Here is a 16,766-nt window from a genome sequence, read left to right on the forward strand (position 1 = left end):
TTACCCCACCTGGCGAATGACCTGGAATAAATGACATCATTCAGTAATCAGCTTTCTTGAACAAACTGATGGCTGTCACGTCCAAACGACAATTATCACACAACAACTATATCTTACCTTGATAAAAACTAATAAATGAAACTATAAAGCCATACCTGACGCTCACTGAAAGAGTGGAAGCAGGTCAGTTGTTTTCTTTGTCTAATATAACATCTAGTCGTTCATGGCCTTATTATTCTTCAACATTTATTTAATGAGCTGTGGTAAAATTGACCTGCAGGGAGCCCCTATTGTACTTGATACCCTTCTCAGATGACTCCACATTCTTTACTTTTGTTAAAAGAATCATTTTATTTGCTTTTATATGATAAGCAATGTACGAGAGATCATGATGGTATTTCGCTCTTGTGTCTCTTAATCTAGGTCAATTAACCCTAGAATGTCAAGTCAGATTTACGGCTGCGAGTTCCTGCCCTTAGGTTTGCTTTGAACCTTCGGACGAACCGTTATTATGGAATCGCAGGAAACAAACCATTGCCGGTTAACTCACTTTCACTCACTTGTGAATATTAACAATTATTTCCTTAACGAAGGTGAATACCTTTTTACTATATACTACACAATTAGGAAAAAAGTTATTGTATTGCTCTCAATATATCAAAAAGTGGTCGGAAATTAAACTCTTGATTTAAAGACTGTTTACTCATTGCAGCAGTATACAGAATGGCTGAATTACAGAGCTATTTACAAAACATATAATACTTAAATATGATACAATAAATCCAATGAATCATAGAAGGCATAAATGTACAAGCCATTAGGTATACTTATGCGTGACAAACTCTTGCGTGCGCTTGGTCCTACAATTAGGACGGATGGAGCGGCTATCGCTACATCTAAGATTATAATTATGCACAACCTCTTCCTGTTTGGGAAGCATAAAATGCAAGGGGTGAGTCTCATTCCGGAGTCTATCAATATCAACCTGGCATCACGTGATGGGCGCGTCTGTCACTTAGAGTTGTTAAAGTAAGGTCAATTAATGCCTCGTTGTAATTCATCAAAGGAAAAGTGATGAATGCTCTCAATCTTCTAAGATAGAAAATCTGGTATATTCTTCCAGACAGGGGCATGGGCAGCATATGCTAGAACAAGACGAACAATGGTTGTATAAACCTTAGCCAGTGAAGTTGGAGATGCACCACATTGCTTAAGGACCCTTAAAGAGTAAAGCCTCCTGTTTCCCTTTTGCACTATAACTTCTACATGATGGTTCCATTTCAGGTCATTGCTAATATAAACGCCCAGTAACTTATACGTCGTGACTCTCTCAACCGTGTTACTACCACTTACAACAGGATTCACAATAAAATTTTGTTTACTCATAAAATCAGTTAGGATTTCCTTGCATTTAGTAGGGTTCAATTTCACTGTATAATCTTCAGGAAAGGCATAGATATCGTTTGTAGAAAAATTGAGTAGGCTTGCACTATTCCTGGAGATTATTTCAAGGGCTGTGGTATCATCAAAAAATTTTGTTCTAAGGTTTCATGAGCGCAGTAAATTATTTGTCATGATTGTAAACAAAATGACTCCTAACTTAGTGCCCTGTGGTATACCGCCCTTGGGATTTTTTTACTGAGATATAATGTTCTCAATCCTGACAACCTGGGTCCTGTTGCACAGAAAAGCAATTATCCAATTAACTGTAACAGAGTGCACATGCATGTTCCTTAGCTCGTCAATCAGCACATTGTGATCAATCATATCAAAACCTTTAGAGTGGTCAGCAAAGAAAAGCCTAGCACATCAACTCCCTGTATCTACTGCCTCATATACAGCCTGTCGCAAATAGACCAACGCGTCAGTGATGGAATGTCCTGCTGATAGAATGGAATGTCCTGTCGCAAATAGACTAACGCGTCAGTGATGGAATCCCCCGGTGGAGGACAAACCGTTTTAAAAACACCTTCATGATGGCCTCCACCATTAAATATAACAACAACAGTTAATTTAACGACCGTTTCCTAGAAACCTATGTAGATAACGTAAATATAGCTTTTAAATATAGATAGGTTTTAGCTCATAGATTTTTTAATTGTTATAATTTTGAATATTCTTGTATACGTTATATAATATATTTATTTAATTACATTATTGTAATATACGCAATTCAGCCGCAAGGCTGCTAGGTATATTTAAATAAACTATCTATCTAAACTATCTATCTATCTATCTATCTGCACGAGCAAACTGACGAGGGTCGATCTGATGAGACACTTGTGTAATCAAGCGGTCCCGTGTGAACCCTTAAGCATGTCAGAGCGATGGGCCGCATGTGCGATTTATGTATCCTTGGCTGCTCGGAGATGAATAGTACTTGCTAACCATCTCCGAATTAGCCTATTAGCGCGCGCGAAAAGTACTTTTCACTTGCATGGTATATAATTAATCTAAATAATTTCGAATTATCTGTTACCAAAGTTTTTCGCCACTGATCAACACCGGAAACAGGATTTCAATATAACTCGTACTGTGATTAAGAACTGGAAAATATATATCTTATACCTCTGAAGCTTTATTACCGTCTATGTTTACCGTGTTTGCATTCTCAACGAAAACAAATCGAGAGTCTATCCACTAGCTTTATTTCTTAAAGTCACCATAATCTTCGTAAAACTTTTTTCGTTTGGGACTTGAAAGATAAACAACTTTTAGGAGGCAACTTGGTAATAGCTTCTTGGAGATATTCTTGAGCTGCAAACAATCAGTGGGGCCATTGCTAGTAGATTACTTTTAATTTATTATCGCAGAGAAGTAAACTGAATACTACATTCTAATCAGGCAGGACAGGGCGAAAACCGTAACCTGTGAGCCATGTAGTAAAAAATAGATGTACATTAACTAATCCTAAAACGCTTTTCCGTTGTGTCTGCGGTCCTCCTTCTAACAGGAACTCAAACTGCCACCTTCAAAGTCCGGACAATATTCAGCGTGCCCGAGAGTACTGCCCTCTGCATCTTTCGCAGTTCGTCTGTGTTTCTGCCTTCCACCAGCTCGTGCATCATGACATCCAGCTTCCGTGATGATGATGGTGATGATGACTATTATTATTATTAGATACGATGAATATATGAAGTTCATATATATTTTGAACTGCGGTTATAGATACGTATGATGCACGATCCTCGCAGTAGATAGCGCTCTCTACTGCGAGGATCGTGCATCATATGTATTATTATTATTATTATTATTATTATTATTATTATTATTATCATCATTCCATTAAATAGAAACTCAGCAACTTGCTTTAGGACCTATCACACAGAATGACATATTTTAGGGAGACATTGCTCTTAAAAAGAGGCCTGATAACTTTTTAGAAATATTTGTTACTGTACATAGCATGAAGATGAATTTATTGTCTTTTCGAGATAGAATAAATATATGAAAATCATATATTTTGAACTGCGGTATTTGATACGTATGATGGACGATCCTATCAACTTAACGGCCTGCTCTCAGTTGGCTTGTTAGCTCAATTGGTTAGAGCGCTGCACTAGTATCGCAGAGGTCAGTGGTTCGAGTCCCGTACAGGCCTGATTTTTTTCAGGTCTGAATTTCGCTATTGCTCAAATAGCGCTATCTACTGCGAGGATCGTCCATCATACGTTATTGTCTTTTCGTCAAACATTAATTTTTTTTCAAAAATCCAGTATGGCGGCCGGTTGATGGCTACTAGAACGTGTGACAGAAAAGGGGTTGATCGTCACTTAGAACTTGTTTTTAGCTCCCAGGACCGCTCTAGTCTTGTTACATATCATCAGTAATATCAGTAGCGTGTGTAAGCAACAAACTACAATCTCTCAATCATCATAAAAAGGGTTTATTTACTTGATGCTTTTTGTTTTCAGTTTCGTATATTAATCATTTCTTATTTCGTCTGCGACGTTTGTTGATACCATTGAATTTCATCCCCGGAAACGTAAAATGGAGAGAAGAGCTAAGTGACTTCTCGCTGTTTCTTAGGCAACGTGCAACCTTAAAAGTCTTTTAATTTCATGAGTGCAAACTGATGATTCACCAAGCTTCGGCTCTAAGGTTGAAACTCAACATTTCTCTCATCTTTTCTTAGTTTCCCGACGATTCTGCCGCAAGATCCGTTGACAAACCTAAAACAGAATGCCCACCAGTGAAGTCAATTCGATCTTCCTAGAGAATTGTGTGGAGTGATATCACAATTGAACTGAAGTATTGACACAATGAATAAACAGCAAGATCAGTTTCACCACGAAAAGAATCGATTTTAAATGAAAACAGAGCAAAAACAAGAAGGAAAAAAGCGAACAAAGAAGTCAAGTACAGTTGCTCAGTGTTTTATCATAAAGAGTTTGTTTATGATGATTAAAACGTTAGAATTCTAAGTTGATGATTTTGGATCACCGAGTACCTTCAACCATTTATGACAAAAATGGCGGCTCTTTAGAACTCTTTACACTTTGTTGCCATTACGACACATCTTTCGCGTAAGGACCATAAAGAAAATTAAGGTTTCCTTTAAAAGCCCATAAAAATGTCTGGTATATATATTTGCAAATCATAAAAAGAATGAGGTTTGCCTTAAAGGCCTATAAAAAGGTCTGATACATACATTTACAAATCATCATAAATATATTGTCTTTCAGTCCAGCTTGAAAAGCGTTCGGGCCAAAGATTACAAAAAAATGCAATGCGATACGTTGAATGGATGTCACGCAAAGGTCATGCTTGTCCAAGAATTTACCATGTATATGACCTCCAGTCGTTTAACAGATCGTGTTGCAGTTTTTGTCAACGTAGCCCGAATTATTTTCAACCTTTACACACCGTTTATGGCTACACGCAAATGATATTCGGGTTTAGCTAGCTCATTGACAACATACCAAGATGAACTGGAATGTTTTTTTTTTTTTTTTGTGGGGGTGGGGGGGGGGGGGTTGTAAATAATGCTAGATGAGGTTTTGAGAAACGTATCTATGAAGTTATATTCAGTTGGAGAGAAAGTTTGTTTAAAAAAAAACAACAACAACAACAATGAAAACAAAGAAAATAGCACGCGCACAAAGGAAAATATCGACTTTTGTAGAACAATCTCATCTGGCTTTACCAAAAAAACCTTGAAACTAACCCTTATCATCACATCAAAACGGAAAGTCCTCATGAGATAAAGCGCTAGCGAGTGGCAGAAGTCGCGCAGGCCTTTCAGCACCTCTTAACGGGCGACTGCATTTTGCTTTCGGGTTTATCGGCGTGTCACTTCTCGCAAGGTAGAGTTATCCTTTGATCAAGTGACTCTTTTCATTGCTCTTGTTCAGCTGTTTTCTACTCAGTAATCAAGATCGTAGATTTACCATACAATACTTGCGACTAGTTAAATTGCCTTTTTATACCAAGTTAGATTTTATAAAACGATTGAGTCCATATAGGAAATGTTTTTGCAGTAGGAACGCTATGTAACGCAATACATTAAACGCATTAATGGGACTTTTCGCTGCTCTAACCAGCCTCAAACACTACACTTAAAATGCATAGAATATGCGTACCGTTAAAGAGCGTTAACGTTAGAGAGTGTTTAGTCAGTGCTTTTAAGGATCAAAGTGGTCATCCAAATCTTTTAAAGACTTCAAAATACGACGTACAACAAATTTGACCTTTTAAAAAACCGGTCTCGGATTACTTACTGAAACTAGTGCTTACATTTGTCATTGAGACTGAAAGAATACTCGATGTATTGTTAGAAAAATACTTTTACATATTTAGAATATGTCAAGTTACATTTACCGACAGTGAAAGGAAAAAGAAACAGTCTAGCTTTTACGGAATGTTCGGTCAAATCTGTCGCTTTCGCAGCCATATTGAGAATCGCGCTATTACGAAGCAACACAGTCGGAGTGCGCACACCGCCTATTCCTGCACTAAGTGAAGTACTGTTTTAGTGGAGAGCTGCAAGGCACTGTTGTATAAAGTGGCGCAGTACAATCTAGTTAAATACAATACATTCTGGTAAAAAAATAATGAATTCGAGAATTCAAACCCCCTCAATATATCCCTCTTAAATCCTGATTCTGTTAGTACGGAAACTCTACTTCATTGGCAAAAAAAAAAGGGCGGGTAACTCATAGCCTACATGTGCAAGCTAGCATACTTAAGCTAACATGTTCTTAGCCAAATGTACTATCTGCGGTATTGGATTCCTAGAATTCAAATGTGTCATAAAATATACCTATTAGGTTCCTCATCACCGTTCTCTCGAGTTCTCAAGATCAGTTGAAATATATCGCACGTATTTCACAAGTTAATATTCATTTTTAATCTCTAAGATTATTTGATTTGGGTTTACACAACATATATTTTAATGACTGTTTCTTTTGATGTCCACATACCAGTAATGTTTTCAACAAGAAATTGAAAAATACACGTACAACGTCGATAAGACCTCCTTTGTCGACGTAATACCGGAGAGTCATGATCAATTATTGCAAAGGAAGTAAAATGACATATTTTCTGACGGCTCCCAGCATGATTAGAGAATTTGGCCTGATTCAGTGTAGCAGGAAATCATATTCAAGATCAAAATCTCTTCTCACCAGCTGGATCTCAAGATTGCTTCCGCTGTGACTAGCCTTTCTTTTTTACCCCTGCCAATAAATGATAAACTTATGGTTGACAATTAGCCCATATTGGACAATTTAGTCCGTCAGCGAAGATCCAACTACGTCATCTTGAATATTTTACTCTCCCACGAATCAAAGAAAATTCCCGCTTTTGACAGAGGAATTTTCATGATCTTTCTCTCAATACTTCTTCGTATCTTATCATCAAAGGAAAATGTTGCTCTTAAACAATGCAGAAATACGATCCAGCACATTTAAGCAAGTTATGCAATCTTTTAATTCAAAAGTTTTGGGTGCCGTTGGAATTCAAGATTGCCCAACATCAACGTTATAAAGAAAATTACAGATAAGAAAGAACTCCCCTGTAAAATAGTTCCCCCTTTTGGAGACTTGGCAGAACTTTGAAATAATACATCTAACGCGAAAATTAGCCCGGATTTTTACGGAAAGCTATGATTTGGTGCTATTAAAACGATGCACTAGGGCTTTGAATTGCCATCTGTGCGTTATCATTTGCGGCTGAAATCTGGCTGACTCTTTGCAATTGATTACCGTATTGTGTTATAGAGAGTTTCATAACATAACAGAAATTCTCTGGAAATTTTCACGTCTCTAAAATGATATTTGTTAATTAAGTGTAGTGGAGTATAAAATCAATATCCTCAAGCAGTTTAACCAGTACTTGCCCGGAGCACGAAGGATAGTCAAGGTAAGTGCCTTGCTCACACGCAGCAATCGTTTTCAATTTCCATTTACATCCATATATCCTTATTCCAACTTTACAGAGCAAACAAAAATCTCGGTAGTTTTTTCCAACTCTAATGCTATTTTTTCTCGCCCTAATAATTCTTCAGTTCTGATTGGGTTAACATTTTGTTTCTAAGTCGGTGGTATGAGATATTCGTACTTCAGCATAGATGAGTTTATAACGAACTGATTGAGACTGGTTAATCTGTTGATTTATTTTTTAAGGAGAAGACGAAAGAAAATTATTCTCGAAGCTAATTACGAACAGACAAGGCTGTCAATACCTGTCAAGAATAAATTAGAAAGGTTCACTAATTTAGAGTCAGTTTGTTGACTACGAGGATGTTTTTGTGCTGCTACCATTACAAATGCTCTAAATTCGTGACAACTGGCTCCCAGAAGTTTTTCATCTTTGATCTGTTTCAGTCTATCACACTCTCGTACTCATAATTACTCACCTATTTCAGTTCTCCTTTTTTGTATTGTTCACGACTGCAAAGTTCGATTACATATTATATTAATCAACGCTTGGGTCATGCAACAATAACGTAAAGAAAACTTGCAACGCAATACGAAACTTTTAACGGACTGTTTTATGACATCTGTCCGTATTTTCTAACCTTAGAAGTTATTGAATTAGCTGCATATTAATGAAATGAGGTAATCTGCAGCATATGAAATTGGGCTCTTCGTATGAATCCGAAATCAGTATCAAATTGACAGTTGAAAGCCAAATAATAAAAAAAAAACAAAAAAAAGTAAAAGAATGATAAACAGCTGCAACGCACCTGGATATTATAGTGCTGCAACTGAAGTGATTATGATTTACTCATAATAATCAAAGCAACTCACTTCATAATCATGTTAGCACAGCAAACTCATCATGGAAATTACAATGTAGAATCTAATCGATATTGAGTTGCCTTTGCAAATTTCGCTCTCGCTCAATTTTTTTAGAGAAAGCAACTTGAAAAAAAATAATCACATGTTACGAAGATTACTACAATTCCTGTCTTGTAGTTGAGGCGATAATAGAGAAAACTATCATTACATTTTAGAATAAGACGTTTTTTCTTTATAACATGGGCAATCTTCCTTTCAGGCTATTCAATAAAATTTCATTGGTAATTTGCCAAAGTGTTATGATGGGACTCAATTGTTGGCCAGATGACGCTTGCAAATCTTTTCTGGTGGTCCTTATAGCCATAAGTGGTCTTTTGAATCTCCCTCCAGCCACTGGCATGAATTGCAACCCTAAACTAACTAGTAAGTATTAAAGGATCTTTTTTTTTTTTTAAGGCAAGTACGCTATTTTTTTTATGAGTTCAGAAGTTCAGAATTGCGGTTGCAAAATTTTTTTTCAATCTGCCATAAGATTTATATATGTTTTTATCTTTCTCCCTCCTCCAGTAATACCCGATGTAGAGATTTCCACAAGTCCACCAACGCAGAAACTAGCTATAGGTACAGCGATCAATCTGACTTGTATGGCGCAGCCAAGGAGTATTGATGCAGGATATTATGATAGATGGACCAAGTATATTCAGTGGTACGATCCACAGGGCAGGCCAGTTGGACATAAATGTGTGCAGGGTAGAAGAATGGTGTTAAAACTAAGATGTACATTAATGCTCAAAAAGCTGACGGCAGAGAAACTCGGAGGCTACACGTGTGAAGCAGGAAATCCATATCGTAAACACTGCAGAAGAAAATCAGTCGAAATTCGTCCGCAAGGTAAGCAACAGAAGAGCGAAAAATATGCAAGGATAACACTCGACTGATGATTGGTAAGCGAAAAGAATGTGGCGTAGAAAGAAAGATAAAATGAAAACCCCATCAGCATTGCATCATATCATGTTAGAATTGGATTCTTTAGTTAGCTGCCTGTCGTGTTGGTGTGCTGACGATCTCATTCCCCATTTTTATTTTAAATTTGTATTTTCGTAAGGGTTCCTGATCCCGGTTAGAAAAATTCCCGGGTCGGGTATATTTTAAAAAGCATTTCAGGCGTCAAAAGAATAAAAGGTTAGCATTCAAATTTCTCCTCTCGTGTGTCGGAGCTCCGTCACAAATCTCGTATACTTCAGGAGGCAATTCTTGCCTCACGCTGGTTCACATGTGCATATAAACGTACCACGCTTGCCTTTTGTGAAACCCAAGCAACACATACTAACTTTGGCCTTAATCACGCTTCGCGTTTAAACCTCACCACCCTCCAATAAACTACTTAAAATTTTCATGAAAGAAAAACCTGTAGGATATTTAGCTATTATAACCTCCTTTACTGAAAAGCAAAATGTAATATTTCTTGCATCATTTGTCGTGTTTTCCTCCATGTCTTCTTATTCTTTATCAGTCCAGTGATCTATGCTTTTAGAACCACTGACCTTTCTTACGTATAACATACTGTTGACTTTACATCAGAACGCAAGACGCACCATCCCTTCATCACCCTCTGCGTTATATTTCCTTTCTGTATTTTCATTGTAACAAAGATAAACATTAGCGTATGTCTCAATTTCGTTCTTCAGAACTAATGTTGGATAATTTTTCCTCCTTGCAAAATTACCTTCAACGAGAAGGTAATGGTTTGTTTAGAATAGATAAAACGTCATAGGGGAAAGAAAAACAATAAATATTAAATAGATAAACATTAGTGACTGTCCCAATTTCTTTCTTCAGAAAACCAAAACATTTACATCGTTGAAGATCCGAAAAGTCAACGCGTTTTTATCAACTCTAATGTTACTCTGAACTGCAGTGCTACCGGTCAACCAAAACTAACCATCTTATGGATGAAAAATAATGATTCATATGCTCTACAAACCAACAAAACCAGCCCAAGAATAGAGGAGAAGATTATTTTGTTAGACAACAAAACTGTACTCAGTCAGCTATTATTGACAGGAACTAATATGGAAGATCATGGAAGATACCACTGCGTCGCCAATAACGACATCGAAAAACGGATATCACCAGTGGCCTTTTTACACGTAGTAGATCAAGGTTAGAGGCACTCATTTAAAAAATGAGAGTTTATTTAACATAAGGTGCTGATAATCTATCTTTAAAGTGTTTCATTTACGTCTCAGGCCATGAAGTAAAAAAAGATAAGGAGTATTATCTCGGTCTTGAGAGATATTTTGATACGTTAGATAATGTTTTCGTCTTACAAAAAGGTAATTGTGTGGTATGAAATAGTGACATAAAGGACATTGCGAATAGAAAAATAAAGCGAAAGACATGAAAAATAGATTTGGACTATTCGTAGGGGGAGGGGGAGTTCCAAACATATAGGCGTTGTGGCAGTAATAATTCTCTCACCTTTATTCCTCAGACCCTAAGTTCAGTCAAAGATCCAAAGAACCAAAGTGTTCCTGCACCGTCAGTGGTGATCCGAACCCAAGCAATTAATGGCTGATGGATAATGACCTGTATTTTTGTGCAATCCAACCTAATGGCCAGGCTCCATTGAACTTTTGGTACTAAACCACAAATACCAATGCATTGATATTACAGATTTCCTTTTCGAGAATTACAGATTTTGAGTTAGTTTAAAAAATAACTGATTTCTATTTCTATTTCGTTTTGTTTCGTTTCGCAAACTACAGTATGCCCTCGCTACGAATCAGCGAGAAATAAAACAATGGTTATATAGTATTAATGTGTGTATCAATTTTAAGAAGAGTAAATAGGGTCTGCGTATATCTTGTTCAGAGTAGGTATGGGTGATTGTGAGAACTATTTTCTCTCTTACCAAAGTAAAAAAAAACATATACTTGGTAACAATTGGCTTCTTTGAAAAATCCATTTTTTATTGGAATTGAACTATCTCGAATGAACTGGTCTGTATATGTGTACATGTGTACTGTTGATTTCCTAGCTAGTAACTATAAGTTTGAAAGCGATAGAGTAAGGGAGCCTGTTCGAATTGGTGCCCCTTTTTGGAGGCTTTCGTATGTTTATTCTTGAGATTTTTTGACCATCCTTGGGAATAAAGACTATCATAATCTTTTGCAAATCAGCCTTGAGAACGCCCCTCAGCCTATTTTTTTTTCCACGTGGAAATGAATGTGGAAAGGTGTTTTGATTAATTTCGGTTCAGGGTTATGTCATGAAAGCATGGTAGTTAACAAAGAATTATTTAAGTGTATGTAATTCATTCTTTTACTCTCCTGGGTTCAATGTATTGCGTTGTATTGTAGACGGAGCTCCTTGTCCTGACTGCTCGCCATCGTCCTCAACCTCCACTAGATTAGATCAAGATCGGAGCTGAAATTATTAAAGCCAGTAAATCTGCCAAGAACTTTGGTGTTTGACTTGATAGTGTGCTTTCTATGGATGAACAAATAAATAACATCTGTAAAACTGCCTTTTTCCACTTTCGTAAAATAGCTAAAATTAGAAAGTTCCTTTCGCAACGTCATTGTGAAATACTTATTCATGCCTTTATTTCGTGGAAGTTGGATTATTGTAACGTTCTTCTATCTGGCCTACAGCAGTCACAAATTAATGGACTACAACATGTACAAAATTCAGCTGCCCGCCTGCTTACAGCCACCAGCAGATATGATCACGTTACGACTATACTTAGAAGCCTACGTTGGCTGCCTGTGTCCGCCCGTATTGATTTTAAGATACTTCTTGTCGTTTTTAAAGCATTAAATCGTCTGAGTCCTCTGTATCTTAGTGAAGTGTTAAGACCGTACATTCCTAATCGGAAACCTAAGATCTTCTAAGAAAAAAACTCTGAATGGTACCTAAATGCAATCTTAAAACATGGATATAGAGCGTTCAGTCTCTCGTAGAGCTCCTACTCTGTGGAACGCCTTGCCGGATGATATTAGGAAAGTGGACCTTTTAACAACATTTAAGTCTAAACTTAAAACTCATTTATTTAGGCAGTTGTAGTTTTTGCTTTCAATGATTTTTCACTAGTTTTTTAATTCACTTTAATTTTTAATTGATTATAGTTTTCATCACTATCATTGTAAAGCGCCGCTGGAGATCTTTGAGAAGCGTTGCGCTATATAAACTATGAACTCTATTGTACGTGTGATGCATGATCCTCGCAGTAGAGAGCGCTATTTATGCAATAGTGAGAATCAGACCTGAAAAAAATCAGGTCTGTACGGGATTCGAACCACTGACCTCTGCGATACTAGTGCAGCGCTCTACCAATTGAGCTAACAAGCCAACTGGGAACAGGCCGTTAAGTTGATTCGTAATAAACCCGTAATGATAAATCAGATATGATGAATGTATGAAGTTTATATATATTGAACTGTGGTATTAGATATGAATGATGCTATTGCATAAATAGCGCTCTCTACTGCGAGGATCGTGCATCATACGTATCTATAACCGCAGTTCAAAATATATGAACTTCATATATTCATCATATCTGAATTATCATCACGGGTATATTACGAATCAACTTAACGGCTTGTTAGCTCAATTGGTAGAGTGCTGCACTAGTATCGCAGAGGTCAGTGGTTCGAATCCCGTACAGGCCTGATTTTTTTTTTCAGGTTTGATTTTCGCTATTGCATAAATAGCGTTCTCTACTACGAGGATCGTGCATCATACTATCTATAACCGCAGTTCAAAATATATGAACTTCATATATTCATGATATCTACTCAATATTTGATCAATATTCGCTCTTGCTAATGGCGCTTCATTAGAATTTCAAAAATTCTGTATTGTTTATCGAGTTTTCTTGAGCATTCTATCAATGACTTGTTTGTACCACGCAACTACCACGCAAACTTTCCCGAATATAATAAAATAATTCGTAACTGCAAGTTAGGACTCGATCGCGAGTACTAAGTAGCAAACGTTGTTGACGTTATTGTCGGCTATTCGAAGCTCCATTCCATAACACTAAGTGAAACTACTTTCGTTTGCCGTGGAAATTGATCCGGTGTTGAGTGTGATCTGGTGGTTTTAAGAGGATACTTCAAGCAGCACTTTGTCCTGTAAGTTTGTGAGCTGAGTAATCGTTATAAATACATTAAAATTAACTAAGCTGATAGGTTAAGGTAGGCATGGCATTGTCTTTCAAACTAGAGTGACCGGTGGCGAATTTCCCCTTGCACTATCAATCTATTTTTTCGATCAAAGTGGTGATTAGAAGAAAAAAAAAAGTATCGACGGGCAGATGTTATGACATGCTGGACGACATCACCGGGTATACCTCAATTTTTAGATATCCCCCCACACAGATAATATTGATTTACAAGTTCAACAAAGAATGGAGGGAGGAGAAGGAATGTCATAAACTTGCTACCTCATGTATAATGTTGTGCTGTGAGCGGGATCCATAAGTCAGGACCTCAAGCAGGAACTTTTAGGATCCTGCCTCAAGTCATATTTCCACCCAGCCCTCCCACTTATTTCGAGCCCGAAGCGGGGTATGTCAAAAAATATCCCAGTTTCTTCAAGTAGCGCAAGTGAGGTGCGGCATGGCACTGCTGGGGGCATGGACATCTGCAAGTACTAAAATTTATTATGTTGATGATAAAGTTTCAAGGAAAATACACCCTATCTAAGCACGTTCACTGTCGTGAGTCTCCATGCTTCTAGAATTTTCCCCGTCTCGCCTGGATCAATAGGGAACTTAAAGCAAACCACGACGGCGACGACAACGGGAACGAGAAAAAAACAAAAGATCTAGTTGCAACTGGGAGAACAATAGCTCGGCACGCGCGTTTTAAAACTTAATACATTTCTTAGCCGTCCTTTGCAAAACAACAACGTGAAATCACCAAAATTTGTGTCGCATATCGTCTGCAAACCGAGACCGCGAGGGCAAATTATTTTGATTTCCATTTGGAACTCAACGCTATCTTTATACATGATATTGCGCTTTAGGCGTGGCAGTAAACAGTGACAGTAAACTTATACAGCCATTAGTGCAGCGCTCTACCAATTGAGCTGACAAGCCAACCCGGAGCAGCCCGTTAAGTTGATTCGTAATAAACCCGTGAAAGTGATAAATCAGATACAATGAAATATATGAAGTTCATATATTTTGAACTGTGGTATTAGATACGTATGATGCACGATCCCGTACAGGCCTGATTTTTTTCAGGTCTGATTTTCGCTATTGCTTAAATAGCGCTATCTACTGCGAGGATCGTGCATCATACGTATCTAATACCGCAATTCAAAATATATGAACTTCATATATTTCATTGTATCTTATACAGCCATTGTCGAAATTCTAATTAAAATAGAAATTCATATTCTACTCGAAGTCTTCGTTGGCGTTGCCGTCCTTACTGCTTAAGGTCCCTAATAAGAGAATACCTATTACCAAATATGCTTGGATACTAAACGAGCGATTTCCGGAACATGACTACAAATATTGCGAAATGAGTTACATTTCCTGTGAATGCAGTTGACATCAGAACCGGAAGGCTCGTGCCAGACATATCCCTATAAGGAAACATACGACCCTCCGAAGCTTGCCCGTAACAACGCCTGTATTTTATAGCGGCCAGTCTGTTATAATGATCTCTTTTCGATTTGTTTCTCGCTGGACTAGAACCGCCTACTGCATAACACCTTTGCTAGCCTAGCCTTCGATTAAACATTGATGAAGTTTCTTGTTTAGTGGCTATAGATCGGCACGTGCATATTAAAACGTTGTACATTTCTTAGGAGTTCCGGCTGCAAAACAACTTCGAGAAATCATTAAAAAGTTCCCAGCGTTGAGAAAGGCAACTCCGGCAGTAAATTATTTTGAAGTTTTCATGTGGAATTCAACGCTTCTCGAATACTGTTACTCACAACTTACAATACAGTTAAATCAATATTCAAGTCAGTTATAAACATTTCTCATTATTCATGTTCATAGCTAGCATTCGTCATGACCAGTCATGCCGATTTATTCCTATGTTTATTGCATACTTAAAGTACGACACTACACAAACGTCGTAAGGTGAAGTTGAGGTTTGTTGACGAAAGACACGGCAAACACATCCAGCTTCGAGCATGATTCTAACTTGAAGTCTTCCTCGCCGGAGTTAGAGCTGTCCTGACTGTCATTAAGGTTCCTAATTTCTCTTTTATAGCGAATGTTCAATTCGTGCATTTGTGCTTTAGTCTCGTCGAAAGAAGTATCGTTTATATCAAATCGAATGTTTTCGTTGAAAAAGAATAGCTTGTTTGTCATTGGTAAAATGATACATGGATGTCCGTTTTTCTTGGTTTGCGGACTTGGCAGTACATCTGTCGAAATGTTACGACCCTCATATTGTCCGACTCTATCATCGCTAGACAAATAATTAAATACTTATCTCGCATATTCCCATAAAATATCAACCATGAAAGCCACAAGAATCTACCTCGAAGTCTATGAATAAAATTCTAAAATTATCACCACTAATCGCCGCTACCACACTTTCAATTGGATTTCGTCGGGAAATATCTTAAATACATCGCGTATGAAATATTTACGCAAAGGAACGTCACATACCTCTTTCAAAAGTAGATACCAATGCTTACAAGGGTCAAGTGTGGCACTTGTAATCCTGCAAAGACTCTGCGTGGTTAAGTTAGCTGGTGGAAAGCCGCACGTCCAAAATCCGACTGCCTCTACGACTTCATTTCGAATGGTTTCGAAATCGAAAACATGATGCTTTTCGACATTTCGACATTAAAAATCTCGTCGAGGTTTATATTATAATATTGGTAAGAATTTAACCAGGATACGAGGCCAAGTCTTGCGATCGCCACAGGTTTTGTACAAAAACAATAACATCGTGTACTACGAACGCAAAGCGTGAACACTGATCGATCCACCAAGTGACGCAAAACTGGAAATTCGATAGGTTGTTATTGAGGTCGTACGGCACCTGAAAATTGCGATATCTTTTGTTACTGTTTTATGGCAAACCAAACGAGAGAATCATACCTAAATAATCGAAAGAGAGGCTTTTTCGAATACGGCGCCTCGCAGGTATAGAGTGCCGAAGTGTGACGTCATGTTACCATGGTAGCATTTTTGCTGGATCTAAACACTATTTGGCGTCTTTCGTTACATCTCATCATAAAATGGGCCAATGCTTCGTTCCCGACTGCAATCATCAGTCAGAAAGTCACAATTGCAGCTTTTACCGTTTCCCCAAAGATCCTGCTCAAAGAAGAAAATGGATTTCTCTAATAAGGTAGGTTGATTTTTGGTACAATGACCACCATGATGCACGGCCACGTGTCGGTTATAGTTACGCGGAAGATGGTTTTATTTAACCACTCAAAAGTGCACTGACCTGTGGATTATACCTTTGAAAGACCTCTAGAGAGAAAAAAAGCTTTTTTTTACGTTATGATTAAAGTTTAAAACCTTCGTTTTCTCTC

At 37.6% G+C, this 16,766-nt stretch overlaps 1 protein-coding gene and 1 long non-coding RNA gene across 3 annotated transcripts; one reads left to right on the forward strand and one right to left on the reverse strand.

Moving 5' to 3' along the window:
* Positions 1–2,558: 2,558 nt before the first annotated feature.
* LOC148740779 (uncharacterized) lies at positions 2,559–16,309 on the reverse strand. Of its 2 annotated transcripts, none has more exons than XR_015990780.1 (3): positions 15,886–16,309; positions 10,725–11,735; positions 2,559–3,104 (listed from the first exon to the last, which is right to left on the reverse strand). It is a non-coding gene; the product is annotated as an uncharacterized LOC148740779 (long non-coding RNA). The 2 variants fall into 2 exon arrangements; XR_015990782.1 differs by lacking the exon at positions 2,559–3,104 and adding an exon at positions 3,484–4,172.
* LOC111340270 (contactin-4-like) lies at positions 6,981–11,717 on the forward strand. Its single transcript, XM_088730691.1, has 5 exons — positions 6,981–7,362; positions 8,503–8,666; positions 8,811–9,134; positions 10,083–10,406; positions 10,738–11,717. Exons 2-5 carry the CDS (start codon positions 8,543–8,545, stop codon positions 10,812–10,814), a joined length of 849 nt encoding a protein of 282 aa, XP_088586817.1. The 5' UTR covers positions 6,981–7,362; positions 8,503–8,542; the 3' UTR covers positions 10,815–11,717.
* Positions 16,310–16,766: the final 457 nt, after the last annotated feature.

This window comes from Stylophora pistillata, chromosome 1, assembly GCF_964205215.1.
Source record: "Stylophora pistillata chromosome 1, jaStyPist1.2, whole genome shotgun sequence".
Taxonomy (NCBI): Eukaryota; Metazoa; Cnidaria; class Anthozoa; order Scleractinia; family Pocilloporidae; genus Stylophora; species Stylophora pistillata.

Coding starts and splice junctions, on each gene's coding strand:
- LOC111340270 (XM_088730691.1), top strand. CDS start 8,543: ATGATGGGACTCAATTGTTGGCCAGATGACGCTTGCAAATCTTTTCTG. Junction 8,667..8,810: donor TTGCAACCCTAAACTAACTA/GTAAGTATTAAA, acceptor TCCCTCCTCCAG/TAATACCCGATGTAGAGATT. Junction 10,407..10,737: donor TTTACACGTAGTAGATCAAG/GTTAGAGGCACT, acceptor TTTATTCCTCAG/ACCCTAAGTTCAGTCAAAGA.